At 43.3% G+C, this 14,732-nt stretch overlaps 1 protein-coding gene across 1 annotated transcript in view; it reads left to right on the top strand.

The window, feature by feature from the left end:
- ELMOD3 (ELMO/CED-12 domain containing 3) overlaps positions 1-14,732 on the top strand; it is a 30,879-nt gene that overhangs the window by 7,214 nt on the left and 8,933 nt on the right. The window contains exons 6-9 of the mRNA XM_012644237.1: positions 7,883-7,951; positions 8,964-9,055; positions 10,287-10,410; positions 10,663-10,785. Coding sequence (XP_012499691.1) covers positions 7,883-7,951; positions 8,964-9,055; positions 10,287-10,410; positions 10,663-10,785 — 408 coding nt within the window. The remainder of the gene's footprint in view (positions 1-7,882; positions 7,952-8,963; positions 9,056-10,286; positions 10,411-10,662; positions 10,786-14,732) is intronic.

Below are 14,732 nucleotides of genomic sequence, written 5' to 3'. Positions count from 1 at the left end.
GACTCAAGCAATCCTTCTGCCTCAGCCTCCCGAGTAGCTGAGACTACAGGCATGTGCCACCATGCCCGGCTAATTTTTTTTTCTATATATTTTTAGTTGTCCGGTTAATTTCTTTGTATTTTTAGTAGAGACGGGGTCTCGCTCTTGCTCAGGCTGGTTTCGAACTCCTGAGCTCAAATAATCCACCCACCTCAGCCTCCCAGAGCGCTAGGATTACAGGCGTGAGCTACCGTGCCCGTCCTATTTGCTAAAATTTTGTTGAGGATTTTTGCATCTATATTCGTAAGGGATATTGATCTGAAGTTTTCTTTTTTTGTTGTGTCCTTTCATGGCTTTGGTATCAAGGTGATATTGGCTTTGTAGAATGAGTTAGAAAGGACACCATCTTTCTCGATATTGTGGAATAATTTCTGTAATATAGGTATGAGTTCTTTGCATGTCTGGTAAAACTCTGAAGTGTAGCCATCTGGTCCGGGACTTTTACGTTTTGGGAGGTTTTTGATTACTGCTCCAATTTCTGAGCTTGAGATTGGTCTATTCAGATATTCTGTTACCTCCTGGGTGAACTTAGGGAGGTTGTATGTTTCCAGGAATTTGTCCAGTTCCTCCTCGTTACATAGTTTTGGGGCATATAGGTTTTTATAGTAATCAAAAATAATGTTTTGTATTTCCGTGGTATCTGTTGTGACCTCTCCTTTTTCATTTTTGATTGAGTTTATTAGAGACCTTTCCCTTCAGATTCTAGTCAATCTAGCAAGAGGGGCGTCGATTTTGTTTGTCTTTTCAAAAAACCAGCTTTTGGTTTTGTTGATCTTCCATATAGTTCTCTTGTTCTCAATTTCGTTTACTTCTGCTTTGATCTTAGTTATTTCTTTTCTTCTGTTAGGATTGGGATTGATTTGCACTTCCTTTTCCAATTCCTTGATTTTATTTATTAGGTTGTCGATTTTTAAACTTTCTGTTTTTTGGATATGAGCATTTATTGCTATTAGTTTTCCTCTCAGGTATGCTTTTGCTCTATCCCACAGGTTTTGATAGCTTGTTTCTCCATTATCATTTAGTTTGAAGAAGTTCTTGATTTCCCTCTGTATTTCCTCCTTGACCCAATAGTTAGTCAATAATAGATTGTTTAATTTCCATGACTTTGTCAGGTGGTGAGTATTTCTGTTGGAATTGAACTGTAATTTTATACCACTATAGTCCGAGAAAGTACACGGTATAATTTCTATTTTTCTGAATTTGTTGAGGTCTGATTTGTGGCCTAGTATGTGATCAATTTTGGAGAAAGTTCCATGGGCTGATGAGAAGAATGTAAATTCGGCTTTATTTGGGTGGAATGTTCTGTAGAGATCTGTCAGACCCTTTTGTTCCAGAGTTCTGTTTAAGTCCATTATTTCTTTGCTTATTTTCTGTTTGGAAGATCTGTCCAGCTCATTCAGTGGAGTATTGAAGTCCCCTGTTACTGTGGTATTATTGTTTATCATGCTATTTGGATCAAACAAGGTTTGCTTTATGTAACTGGGTGCTCGTGTATTGAGTGCATAGATATTAATAATTGTTAACTCTTCTTGTTGGATCCTCCCTTTCACCAATATACAGTGGCCATCTTTGTCCTTTTTTACTTTTGCTATTTTAAAGCTTATGTTATCTGAAACTAGTATGGCTACCCCTGCTTTCTTTTGACTTCCATTTGCCTGGATGATAGTTTTCCATCTCTTGACCTTTAGTCTGAAGGCATCTTTGTGGATTAGATGCATTTCCTGTAGACAGCAGATACTAGGCTTGTGGATTTTTATCCACTCTGCCAGTCTGTATCTATTGAGAGGACAGTTCAGGCCATTCACATTTATTGAGAGGATTGAGATTTGTGGTAGATTTCCATTCATATTGTTGGGTGAAATCTTGTTTTGTTTTGCTCCTTGAGCCATCATGAAGTCCATGTTCTAGGCTTTAACTCTTGAGTGATTTTACTTTGAAGAGTGTCTATTATGCTGTTCAGTGTGTAATGCAGATCTGAGTACTTCCTGTAGGGCTGGTCTGGTCTTTGCAAAATCCATCAGTGAATGCTTGTCTGGGAAGGACTTTATTACTCCCTCATAGATGAAACTTAATTTTCCTGGATAAAGAATTCTGGCTTGGGCATTATTCTGTTTTAGTAGATTAAGGATAGGGACCTAGTCCCTTCTGGCTTGTAAGGTTTCAGTTGAAAAAATCAGCAGTTAGTCTGACCGGCTTTCCTTTATAGTTTATTTGTTGCTTTCGTCTCACTGCTCGAAGAATTGCTTCTTTCGTGTTTACTTTGGTCAGTCTAATAACTACGTGACGTGGTGATTGCCTTTTCACATTGAGTCTCCCAGGAGTTCTCCTGTAGTATATTTAAAGCTCATTCCAGGGCCGGGCGTGGTGGCTCACGCCTGTAATCCTAGCACTCTGGGAAGCCGAGGCAGGTGGATCGTTTGAGCTCAGTAGTTCAAGACCAGCCTGAGCAAGAGCAAGACCCCGTCTCTACTCAAAATAGAAAGAAATTAGCTGGACAACTAAAAATATAGAAAAATTAGCCAGGTATGGTGGCACATGCCTGTAGTCCCAGCTACTTGGGAGGCTGAGGCAGAAGGATTCCTTGAGCCCAGGAGTTTGAGGTTGCTGTGAGCTAGCCTGACGCCACAGCACTCTAGCCCAGGCAACAGAGTGAGGCTCTGTCTCAAAAAAAAAAAAAAAAAAAATCTCATTCCACTTGCTAGTCAATTAGGGAGAAAGGTCCACTCACCAACTGAGAAGCAGCAGTTCTGGAGTCAGATATCTCTAGTGTAAATCCTGACTCTCTTACCCACCAACTACATGACCTTGAGCAAGTTACTTAACCTTTCTAATTCTCATTTTCCTCATCTATAAAACAGGGATTATATCAGAACCTGTATGATGGGAATTTTGTAAGGATTAAACAAGATAACGTAGATAGTGCTGAACACACAAAATATAAATCATAATGAGTGCTCATTGGTATGTATTCTTATGTTTAAATCCTACACACTAAAATTGTAATCTTCAGATAGATGGAACTTTTAAGAATATTCTAATGCAGAAACATTACTTGGACTTCTACGAAGTTTTTTTTTTTGCTTTTGCTTTTATTTCTTTATTTTTTTTATTTTAGCATATTATGGGGGTACAGATGTTCAGGTTATGTATGTTGCCCTTCCCCCCCCAAGTCAGAGCTTCAAGCGTGTCCATCCCCCAGATGGTGCACATCACACTCATTATGTATGCATATACCCATCCCCTCCTCCCCCCTCCCACCTGCCCAACACCCAATAAATGTTATTCTTATATGTGCACTTAGGTGTTGATCAGTGAAACCAATTTGATGGTGAGTACATGTGGTGCTTATTTTTCCATTCTTGGGATACTTCACGTAGTAGAATGGGTTCTAGCTCTATCCAGGAGAATACAAGAGGTGCTATATCACCATTGTTTCTTATAGCTGAATAGGACTCCATGGTATACATATACCACATTTTATTAATCCACTCATGTATTGATGGGCACTTGGATTGTTTCCACATCTTTGCAATTGTGAATTGTGCTGCTATGAACATTCGAGTTCAGGTGTCTTTTTTATAGAGTGACTTTTGTTCTTTTGAGTAGATGCCCAGTAATGGGATTGCTGGTTCAAATGGTAGTTCTACTTGTATGTCTTTAAGGTATCTCCATATTGCTTTCCACAGAGATTGCACTAGTTTGCAGTCCCACCAGCAGTGTATGAGTGTTCCTATCTCTCCGCATCCATGCCAACATTTATAGTTTTGGGACTTTTTGATAAAGGCCATTCTCACTGGAGATAAATGATATCTCATTGTGGTTTTGATTTGCATTTCCCTGATGATTAGAGATGTTGAGCATTTTTTCATATGTTTTTTGGCCACTTTTCTGTCTTCTTTTGAAAAGTTTCTGTTCATGTCCTTTGTCCACTTTTTGATAGGGTTGTTTGATTTTTTCTTGCTGATTTTCCTGAGTTCTAAATAGATTCTGGTTATCAGCCCTTCATCAGATGTATAGCATGCAAAAATTGTCTCCCATTCTGTAGGTTGTCTGTTTGCTCTTGTGACAGTTTCTTTGGCTGTGCAGAAGCTTTTTAATTTGTTCAGGTCCCATTTATTTATTTTTATTGTCTTCTTCATAAATTCTTTGCCTAGGCCAATGTCTATAAGGATTTTTCCAACATTTTCTTCTGGAATCCTAATCGTTTCACATCTTAGGTTTAAGTCTGTTACCCCGCGTGAGTTGATTTTTGTGAGAGGTGAAAGGTGTGGATCCTGTTTCAGTCTTCTACATGTGGCTATCCAGTTTTCCCAACACCATTTATTCAATAAGGATCCTTTTCCCCAGTGTATGTTTTTATCTGCTTTGTCAAAGATTAGATGGCTATACGAGGATGGTTTTATATCTGGGTTCTCAGTTCTGTTCCACTGGTCAATGTCCACTGGCACAATGTTCTTGTGCCAGTACCAAGCTGTTTTCATTACTATAGCCTTGTAGTATAGTTTGAAGTCCAGTAGATTGATACCTCCCATTTTGTTTTTATTGCCTAGGATTGCTTTTGCTATATGGGGTCTTCTCTGGTTCCATACGAAGCGTAAAATTATTTTTTCTATATCCATAAAAAATGATGTTGGTATTTTAATAGGCATTGCATTGAATCTGTAGATCACTTTGGGTACTATAGACATTTTAACAACATTGATTCTGCCAACCCACGAGCATGGTATGGTTTTCCACCTGTTTACGTCCTCTGCTATTCCCTTCCTCAGTGTTTCATAGTTCTCCCTGTAGAGGTCTTTTACCTCCTTAGTTAAATATACAAAGTTTTTTTTTTTTTAATGGGATTTTATCTTTACTGTATGATGACAAACACATTACTACATTAATTTTTACCATAAATGCCAAACTATTTCGTATTTGAATACAATGGGCATTTTTGTGCCAGATATTTTTAATCATATTAAACAAGCATAATTCTTTTTGGGTTCCTCTCGGCTAATTTAAATGAATAGCCTGACTAAATCAGCAGAGCTGTTTACTGTGTGAGTAAGTGGAAGAGAGCAAAAATAAAGGAGACAATTTTAAAAAGGAAAAAAGACAAAGAACCGTAACAATGTGAGCTATGTTAATTCTCCTGAAGATTTGTCCTTTGCCCCAGTGTTCTCCGGTTGGTGAGGGGAAAATAGTTCGTTTTTTTTCTTATTATTTTTCCTGTAAAATAGTTTTTATGTCAGGGTCATCTTCAGAGATAGGAGGCTTCTGCCTGGTTCCAAGAGGAAAGGAGAAGAGCTCTTCTAAGGTTTGGGCCTTTGTCTCCAGTTTTTAGTCACCAACTTGATAATGCTGGTTGAAACCTTCTGCTTTCTGTTCTTGAACTTGTTATGACAGAAATTCCCACCCCCCTGCCGCTGTGGTTTGTGCTCCTGGCTCACAGACTTTGATCAGTCTGCTCATAGTCTGAGGGTATGGCAGGGCGTGGGTGGAGGTTGATGACGTTGCTCTTAAGTGAGTGTGTGAAGGGTGAAGAGTCAATAAAGCTGTATGTGGGTGAAGGGGTGAAGGGTGGGGAGAGGCCGTTCAGCTTCACTTTGTTCCTTCTTTTCATTTCATCTCCTTTTAAGCTCCCATGCTGAAAGCAAGTTTTATTTTCCTGATTGTCCTAGGTCAAATATTCTTGGTTTTTTCCTCAAACTCCTGGGGTCAAGGAATCCTCCCACCTCAGCCTCCTGGGTAGTTAGGGCTACAGGCACACACCACCAAGCCTGGCTGATGTTTTTACTGAGACAGGGTCTCACTGTGTTGCCCATACTGGTCTTGAACTCCTGGCCTCAAGCGATCCTCTGGCCTCGGCCTCCCAAAATGCTGGGATTACAAGCATGAGCCACTACACCCGGCCCAACATCAAGTAGTCCATTGAAGTCATCTAGTTTGGAAGCCCAGAGGCTCAGTGTCTGCTTCACCAGACTGGAGCTGGCAAGGTGGAATTTCCTAGAGATCTAGACATTTAGGACCCTGGACCCATCTCACCTGCTACCACGTCCATTGCCCTGCTGAACCTAAGCCCACAGCTGTGTCTAGAATAACAGACTACCTTTGGGCCACACACTCTCCTGAAAGGTTGAAGAATTAACTCATCCTCACAACAGTCCCATGAAAGGTTACAGATGATTAAGTAACTTGTCCAAAGAAATATAGCTAGTAAGTGGCAAAATGAAACATTCACACGCAGTTTGGCTCTTGAGCGAGCTTTCAGCAACTATCCTTTCCTGCTTCCCAGCCACTTTCTTTTCCTCATTCTCCAGTAGTGTTTGGTGGCATTTTATTTAATCTGCAGGTATATTCTCCAAACGGTTTATCATCATGGGATGTCTGCAGCCAAGATTGCGAAGCAGAGAGGAGCTGTCCCAACCTTCTTGTACCACTGATGCTGGAGAGTTCATACATTTGGTATTGAACTGAAGTCTCTCCATCCTTCACCTTGTTTGTTGATGCCTTCTATAGCAAATTGGAAAAGCCACTGACAGAAAAAGCCAGTAGTAGTTCGGGTCAGAGAGTGACAACTGTGGTTTGGAGAAAAGGACTGTGTGGTGGCTGTAGAGAACCTGTCTTGCTGCTGCTTTTTTCTCCCACTCCACCCCCCTTTTATTGTGCATTCATTCATTCATCACACATTCATTGAGCAGCTGGCCTGTGTCAGGCTCTGTGCTAGCTCTGGAGAAGCCTGCCCTTGAGTAGCTCACAGTGCAGTGGGAGAGACAGTTATCACACTACGATAAGCACTGGGTGATGGGGTCACACAAAGGAGTGGCTCCTAATCCAGACTGATGAGGCCAAAAAAGGCATGCAGGTGAGGGTGAGGTCAGAGCTAACTGAGGGGTGAGGAGGAGCTACACCTGCAGGGGTTGGAACTGAAGGTGACAGTACCTGGGGTCCTGAATCTTCAGCAGAGGGAAAGCAGGCTGTCCAAAGGCACTGAAGGTGGGAGTGGGCAGAGCATGTTGAGGAACTTAAGGTAGTTCTGGATGGCCCTGGGGCAAAGCCAGAGAGGTAAGAAGGATGTACAAGGCTGGGCTTGGTGGCTCACACCTGTAATCCCAGCACTCTGGGAGACCGAAGCAGAAGGATCACTTGAGGTCAGGAGTTGGAGACCAGCCTAAGCAAGAGCAAGACCCCGTCTTTACTAAAAATACAAAAAGAGAAAAATTATCTGGGCACGCATGCCTGTAGTCCCAGCTACTCGGGAGGCTGAGGCAGGAGAATCACCTGAGGTCAAGAGTTTGAGGTTGTAGTGAGCTATGATGCTGCCACTGCACTCTACCCAGGGCAACAGAGTGACATTCTATCTCAAAAAAAATTGGATCTACAGACTCTCCTCGTCTTATGATGGGGCCACATACCGATAAACCCATTAGTCAAAAATATCTTCAGTTGAAAATGCGTTTAATACCCTGATAAACCCATCCTAAAGTCAAACAATTATAAGTGGAACCATCCTAAGTCCAGATGCTCCTCGACCCCCAATGGGGCCAGGTCCCAATAAACTCATTGCAGAGTCAAAAAATCTTAAGTCTAATCCATTGTAAGTCAGGGACCATCTGTAGATTATGAAGGTGCTTTGATGCTGTGCTGTAGAGTATGGGTTTATCTTGGGGGCTATGGAGAATCCCTGGAGGGTTTTGAGCAGGCAGGTGACATCAGATCTGCTTTTCAAAAGCTCATTCTGGCACTTGTGTGAAGAAATCAGAGGGCAACAAGACCCCAGGCAGGCAAACAAGGCTGGGGTCTGCGATAGAGATTGATACATAGCTGGATCTCAGAGGGTCTCTGTTTCTTATTATTGCAGTTGTGAGTACAGAGGTGCTCAGAGCCCAAGAAGAATGGGAAGCTGTGGAGACCATCCAGCCACAGACAGGTAACTGCAGGAATGGCACTGTCTCCACACGGCCTCGCTGCCAGCAAAGGCACCATCCACACGTGTGGCTGATGTTTCTGTGACTCTGGGATCAGGAGACAGAATTCCTGAGAGCTCTTTTTAGCTATGTAATGTAGAATAAAGTCTCTTTTTCAAACCCAAAGATGATGACACGTCACCTCTGGAGGAATCGGGAATGAATGCGGGGGAAAGGGTTGCCATCCCTGCCCGTCTTCCAGCCAGCCTTGAGAGGAGACAGGGAGGACCCTGGTCAGGGTCAGCTTCTGCAGGGTGATGAGGTCAAGCAGGAGGAAGGAGGCAGGTGACCAAGGCACCTGCACAAGGCTGCTCAGGTTGTTCACTGTACTAGGAAGTCCCTCGGGATAGGTGTGAAGCCATCTGCTGGAAGGCCCTGATGCTGGGTAAAAATTGTCTCATGTTTCTTTCTGAGAGTTTTAGATGGAGCTACAGGAGGGTAGAACTAGGACCTGTGTCTCTGCTGAGCCCCACTTGAGCTCCTGGAAAGATGTTACAGTGAATGGTATCAGCCATCACCCCTTTTGCTAACTGATAAGTTAATTTTCTGTGGGCTATAACAGAGCTCACTCTGGCATGTGGAGGTCATATACAGGGTGCGATAAGGGGAAAAGTGGAAATTAGGAAGGGCCCCTCAACAAGCTGGTGGCATGCTCCTACATGGGTACTTACCCGAGGCAGTGACTCGCCCCCTCACAGATGGGTAGAATTTAGGGAGCCCCTTGCAGGGCAGATGAGTCCCACACTCACTGCAGAGGTCGGCCTAGCAAGAGCGGATAGCCTAGTCCAAAAAGACAGTCAGCCCAGCAGACAATGCCAGCCCCTTGAAAGAGGAATGGTTATAGCCGTAGGTGTCTGATGTTCAGCTGGAAACCAGCTCTTGGCTTGGAGGTGACAACCAGGAGGCCCTCAGTAAATGTTCGCTGACAGAATGAGTACCATTACAAATCCTGGAGTGTCTTCCCTTTTGCCACAGAGAGCCGGGCCAGCTCTGCACAGGCTGGGCAGCTAATCTCCTTCAGTGAGGCCCTGCAGCACTTCCAGACTGTGGACCTCTCCTCCTTCAAGGTATGGTGGTAGGGAGATTTGGGGTCTTGAGCAAAGCACCTTCTTGGCAGGAGCCAGGCTTCCATTCTACCAGGATAGGGCACTGGGCAAGCAAGATGGAAGCTTCCAGTTGAGGGCCTTAACTTACCTAAGGTCTTGGGGCCAGGCTCACGGGTGGCCTAGGACGCATGCTTCATGCAGGGCTCTGGTAACCTCTGTGGGACTGTGCCCATAAAGCTCTTCACCCTGCCATTCTGTAGCTGGTCCTCTATTGCGCCTTCTTAGGGCTGAGGAGGTCTGGCATCAAGTACTAGGTAGTTCAGTGGGGAGACAAGGCAACCTGTCCAGGGAGCGGAGTAATTGGTAGAAAATGGAAGAAAATCTTCCCTCAAGGAGCCAGAAGGTATTTGGGAATTTAAGAAAGATAAGAAGTTGGAAAAAGAAGGACTGTTGGGAAGAATAAAAGGCGGGGGCTTTCTGGGACATCTTGAGTGACCAGTAGGGAGTTTAGAGGAATATTATTTCAGGTCTTCAACCTAAAACCTGGCTTGAGAGAGACACTGAAAAGGAATCGGGTTGTTATATAGGACCCAGTGAGCCCAAAGCTACCAAAATGAGAATATTCTAAAGCCTGCAGCAGTGGCCCTGAGCCATGAGAAGCCACCATGACCTAGTTTAGGAAGAGCTAGTTGTGGCCAGAAGACTCCAGCTACCCCTCAGAGGCAGCTGACTCCAGTGAGTCCCCACTGGCTCTGTAATCCTGGAAGTTGAGAGGGCTGTCAGATGTTGTCATTTATGTCCTTTACACACACACAGAGGCAGAGACAGACAGAGAGAGTCATACAGTGGGGTAGAACAGCCCTCTGGGAAGCAGACCTGGCATTTATCTGACTGTGGCGGGGAGTTCCTCTAGCTGGGCATCTGTAGCCTCCATGGTAGTCAGTGGAGGAGCTAGTTCTGGAAAAGCCCAAAAGTCTAAATGCGGGAGACTAGCTGGTAATGCCTATGCCAAAGAGACCTTTGCAAGACCTCTCTTTAACCTTGCAAAGAACCTGGGAGCTGGAAGAGCCTGTCTCCAGAGACTCAACAGGGACTTCACAGCTACCACCCCATTTTCCTGCCCAAAGACCAGCTGGTTGGCTGGAGGAACTGCCTCTGTCTGCACAAACTGCCCGTGGTCTGAGCGTGATGGTAAGTTCATTAAGGCTGATGAACGCAGCGGTCTGCCCATTGCCTGCAACTTTCTCCTCAGAAAAGAATCCAGCCAACTATTCGAAGGACTGGGCTCGCCGCTCTCCGGCACTTCCTCTTTGGGCCTCCAAAGCTCCACCAGGGCCTTTGGGAAGAAAGGGACTTCTTGCTGACCATTGCTCAGTGTGAGTGCATGGGGGCTGCCGCAGGGCACGTGTGCATATGTGGTCAGGCAGAGAGCACTGTTGGCCCACCTTGTTACTGAGACTAAGCCAGGGGTCTCACATATTCCATGTTGTAGGGGGTAGCTGGGAGGCAAGAGTGGGAGCTGAGAACGGGGTGTCTTGAGCACAGTCCAGATCTAACATTCTTCGACAAGCACGCTGTCCTCCCCTGAGGGGCAGTGTGGCAGAAAGTATGGATGTGTTTTGGGGCAGGTGGCCTGGATAGCCAAGACCCAATGCACGGCCGAGTCCTCCAGACCATCTACAAGAAGCTGACCGGCTCCAAGTTTGACTGCGCCCTCCACGGAGACCACTGGGAGGACCTGGGCTTTCAGGGTAAGAGGGAAGAGTGGTTCATCTCTTTCTTGCCCCTGAATCCAGGACTTGAGTGAGAGGCCAGGTCGTCCTCTTCCAGGCATGCCGGCGCTGTGAGGTGGGATACTGGGGGAAAGCTCTTCAGGAGCAGGGGCAGCACGTGCACAGACGCTGGCGTGAAACACGCTTGCTGTGTTTGAGAAATGGCAAAGACTGTGGCTGATGTGGAGATGAGAGTGACAGGAGAAAAGATCAGTTTGCGGCCCTGCAAGCTGTTTTAAGACATTTACCCTAAGTGAGATGGAAAGCACTGGAGTGATTTGATTTAGTGATCTGGTTTCTTTGGGTTTTTTCCTCTTTTTTAAAAATATTGATGAAAGTTTCATTATATATTATTTTATTTTTTGAATGAAACAAATAGGTTTCCTCTGTTTTTGGACTGCACTTTTTTTTTAAATCATATCAAATACATTTGTACAGAATAGGAAAATATTAGGTTATTAAATATGGAATGTCCAGTTTCCTTAAGTGTTAACTTTGATAGTTGATATCTCTGGCATTTCACTTTGACACTTCTTGTTTTGTTTTTTTTTTTTTTTATTGTGAAGGTACATCCTCATTCTTTCAAATGCACATATGGCTTGTGATTATCCTTCACATTTTTTGGTAGAGCAATTTTTGTGAAACCACGGATAAGTCAAAAATTCGTGTTATTTTTGAATATGAGTTGCATTGTGGAACCAATGCAGCACAGACAGCTCAAAATATCAACGAAGTGTTTGGGAAGGATGTGGCTAATGAACGCATAGTACATCAATGGTTTGAGAAGTTCCATTCTGGTGATTTTAATCTTGAAAATGAGCCACGTGGGTGACCTGAGACCAAAGTGGATAATGAGGAGCTGAAAGCTGTAGTGGAAGCCAATCCATCTCAACCTATTCGTGAATTAGCAGCAAGGTTTGAGGGTACTATTCCAACAACATTGGACCATTTGAAACAAACTGGCAAGGTAAAGAAGCCTGGATAGAAGGGTTCCATGTGAATTAAATGAGCGTCAGAAGGGAAATCGTCCTGAAGCTTGCCTTTCTTTGCTGTCATGACATAAAGGCAAACCACTTCTACACCCTATTGTTACATGCGATGAAAAATAGACTCTTTTGACAATCACAAGTGTGGACACAATAGTTGGATAAAGATGAAGTGCCAAAACACAGTCCAAAATTGAGCCTTCATCAAAAATGTAATGGTGTCTGTTTGGGGTCCAGCACTGGTATTATCCACTACAGCTTCATGAAACCTGGTCAGTCAATTACAGCGGATGTCTCCTACAACCAGTTGGATGAAATGATGAGGATACTTGCAATTAAACAGCCAAGATTGGTCAATAGAGACAGGCCAATCCTCTTGCAAGACCACTACGTTGCACAAACAATGCTGCTCAAACTACAGAAGCTGGCCTTGGAAGCTGTCATCCACCATATTCACCAGACCTTGCACCAATTGACTCCGACTTCTTCCAGGCTTTAGAGCACTTGTTTCAAGGAAAAATATTCACTTCTTAACAAGCTGCGGAAAATGCCTTTTGCGATTTCATAGCTACTCACTCTCCAGGCTTCTTCATTGCTGGCATAGGAAGTTACTATTAAGATGGAAAAACTGTGTTGATAGTTTAGGCACATACTTTGATTAATGGTACAGTTTCTTGTTTGAGATATAATAAACTACATTTTTGATTCGAAATCAGACATTTCATATTTAATGACCTAATTTTGATTTTGGAGACAGAGTTTCACTCTATCACCCTGGCTAGAGTGCAGTGGTGTCATCACAGCTCACTGACTGCAACCTTAAACTCCTGGGCTCAAGCGATCCTCCTGCCTCAGCCTCCTGAGTAGCTGGGACTACAGGTGTGCACCACTACACCTGGCTAATTTTTTCTATTTTTAATAGAAATGGGGTCTCGTTCTTGCTCAGGCTGGTCTCAAACTCCTGAGCTCAAGCTATCCTCCAGCCTCTGCCTCCCACAGTGCTAGGATTAGAATAGGAAAGCATCTTAATTTCAAAAGGAAACCTTGGCCAGGTGCAGTGGCCCATACCTAGAATCCTAGCACTCTAGGAGGCTGAGCCAGGGGAGTTACTTGAGGCCAGGAGTTTAAGACCAGCCTGAGCAACACAGACCTCATCTCCACAAAAAAAATTTTTAAAAAACAAATAAAAGAAGATTTTACATACCCATACTTAATTGTTAGTCTGTTGTTACTAGATTGGGTTTGAGTCCTGTATGTCCCTCATCTATAATGTAATTGTCTTAAATGTATCCTTTCTATATATCAAGAATCATACCAAACAATGTTATGATTTTTGTTTAAACTATCAAACATAATTTTAAATACTCTGGAGGAGAAGGAAGGTCTGTTGTATTTACTCATATATTTACTCTTTCCACTGTTCTTTCTTCCTTCCTGATATTCCAAGTTTCTCTCTTTTATCATTTCTTTCCATTTCAAGAACTTCCCTAGCCGTTCTCTCAGGGTAGGTTTCCTGGCCATAAATTCTCTTACTTTTCCTTCGTCTGAGAATGTCTTGATTTCCCTTTCACTCCTGAATTCTCTGGACACAGAATTCGAGACTGACAGTTCTTTTCTTTCAGCACTTGAAAATGTACTACTTCCTTCTGGTCTGGGTGGTTTCTGATGAGAAATCTTCTGTCATTTGAATTCTCTCTGCCTTATAGGTGAGGAGTTGTTTTTCTGTCTATCTGCTTTCAAGATCTTTTCTTTGTCTGTAGTTTCTAGGAGTTTGATTGTAATGTGTCATTGTGTGGATTGTGTGGATTTCTTTTTTTTTTTTAAAGATGGGATCTCACCCTGTCACCCAAGCTAGAGTGCAGTGGTGCGATCATACCTCACTGTAGGCTCAAACTCCTGGGCTGAAGCGATCCTCCTGCCTCAGCCTCCCAGGTAGCTGGGCCTATAGGCACATGCTACCACACCTGGCTAATTTTTTTTTTTCTCATTTTTTGTAGAGACAGGGTCTCACTGTGTTGCCCAGGCTGGTCTCGAACTCCTGGGCTCAAAAAATCCTCCCGCCTCAGCCTCCCAAAGTGCTGGGATTACAGGCATGAGCCACTACACCCAGCCTATTGCATGGATTTCTTTGGACTTAATCCTGTTTGGGGTTAGCTCAGCTTCTTGAATTTGTAGATTTCTGTCTTTTGCCAAATTTGGTAAATTTTCAGCTGTGATTATTTTGAATACTTTCTTCAGCCCCTCACTGTCTCCTCTCTTGTGGCACTCTGATGACACGAATGCTAGATCTTTGTTCATTTTTAAAATCTTTATTACAGCCTCGTAGATCTCTAAGGCTCTGTCCATTTTTGTTTTTGTTTTCTCTGCCTCTGTTGTTCAGATTGAGTAATTTATATTGTTTCATCTTCGAGTTCACTAGTCTTTCCTCTGTTGTCTCCATTTTCCTTCTGAGCCCACCCAGTGAGTTTTTAGTTTTAGTTATTGCATTTTCAGTTCTAAAGTTTCCACATGGTTCTTCTTTGTTGCTGCTATTTCTGTGCTGAGACTTTCAATCTTTTCATTTTTTTCAAAGTGCATTTGTTCATAATAGCTATTCAAAGGCATTTTATGACAGCTGCTATAGTAGTTTTCTGTCATTGCTGTAACAAATTATCACAAACTTAGTGGTTTAAAGCAACACAGATTTACTTATTATCTTACAGTTTCCTAGTACAGAAGTGTCACAGGTCTCACTGGGGTGAGATCAGGGTGTCCACAGTGCCACATTCCTTTTTGGAGGCTCGAGGAGAGAATCCATTTCCTTCCTTTTGCAGTTTCTAGCGGTCACCTTCATTTCTCTGTCTTCAACGTCAGAAAGAGCAGCTGTCTCACCCTGATTCTGTCCCCACTTCTCTTTCTCTGGCTCTGTGCTTCTTTCCCTCTTCTACTTTTTTTTTTTTT

The sequence above is a fragment of the Propithecus coquereli genome, unplaced genomic scaffold, assembly GCF_000956105.1.
Source record: "Propithecus coquereli isolate 6110/MARCELLA unplaced genomic scaffold, Pcoq_1.0 Scaffold208, whole genome shotgun sequence".
NCBI lineage: Eukaryota > Metazoa > Chordata > Mammalia > Primates > Indriidae > Propithecus > Propithecus coquereli.
The sequence above is the reverse complement of the archived record's forward strand: the minus strand, read 5'-3'. Positions and strand labels throughout refer to the sequence as shown.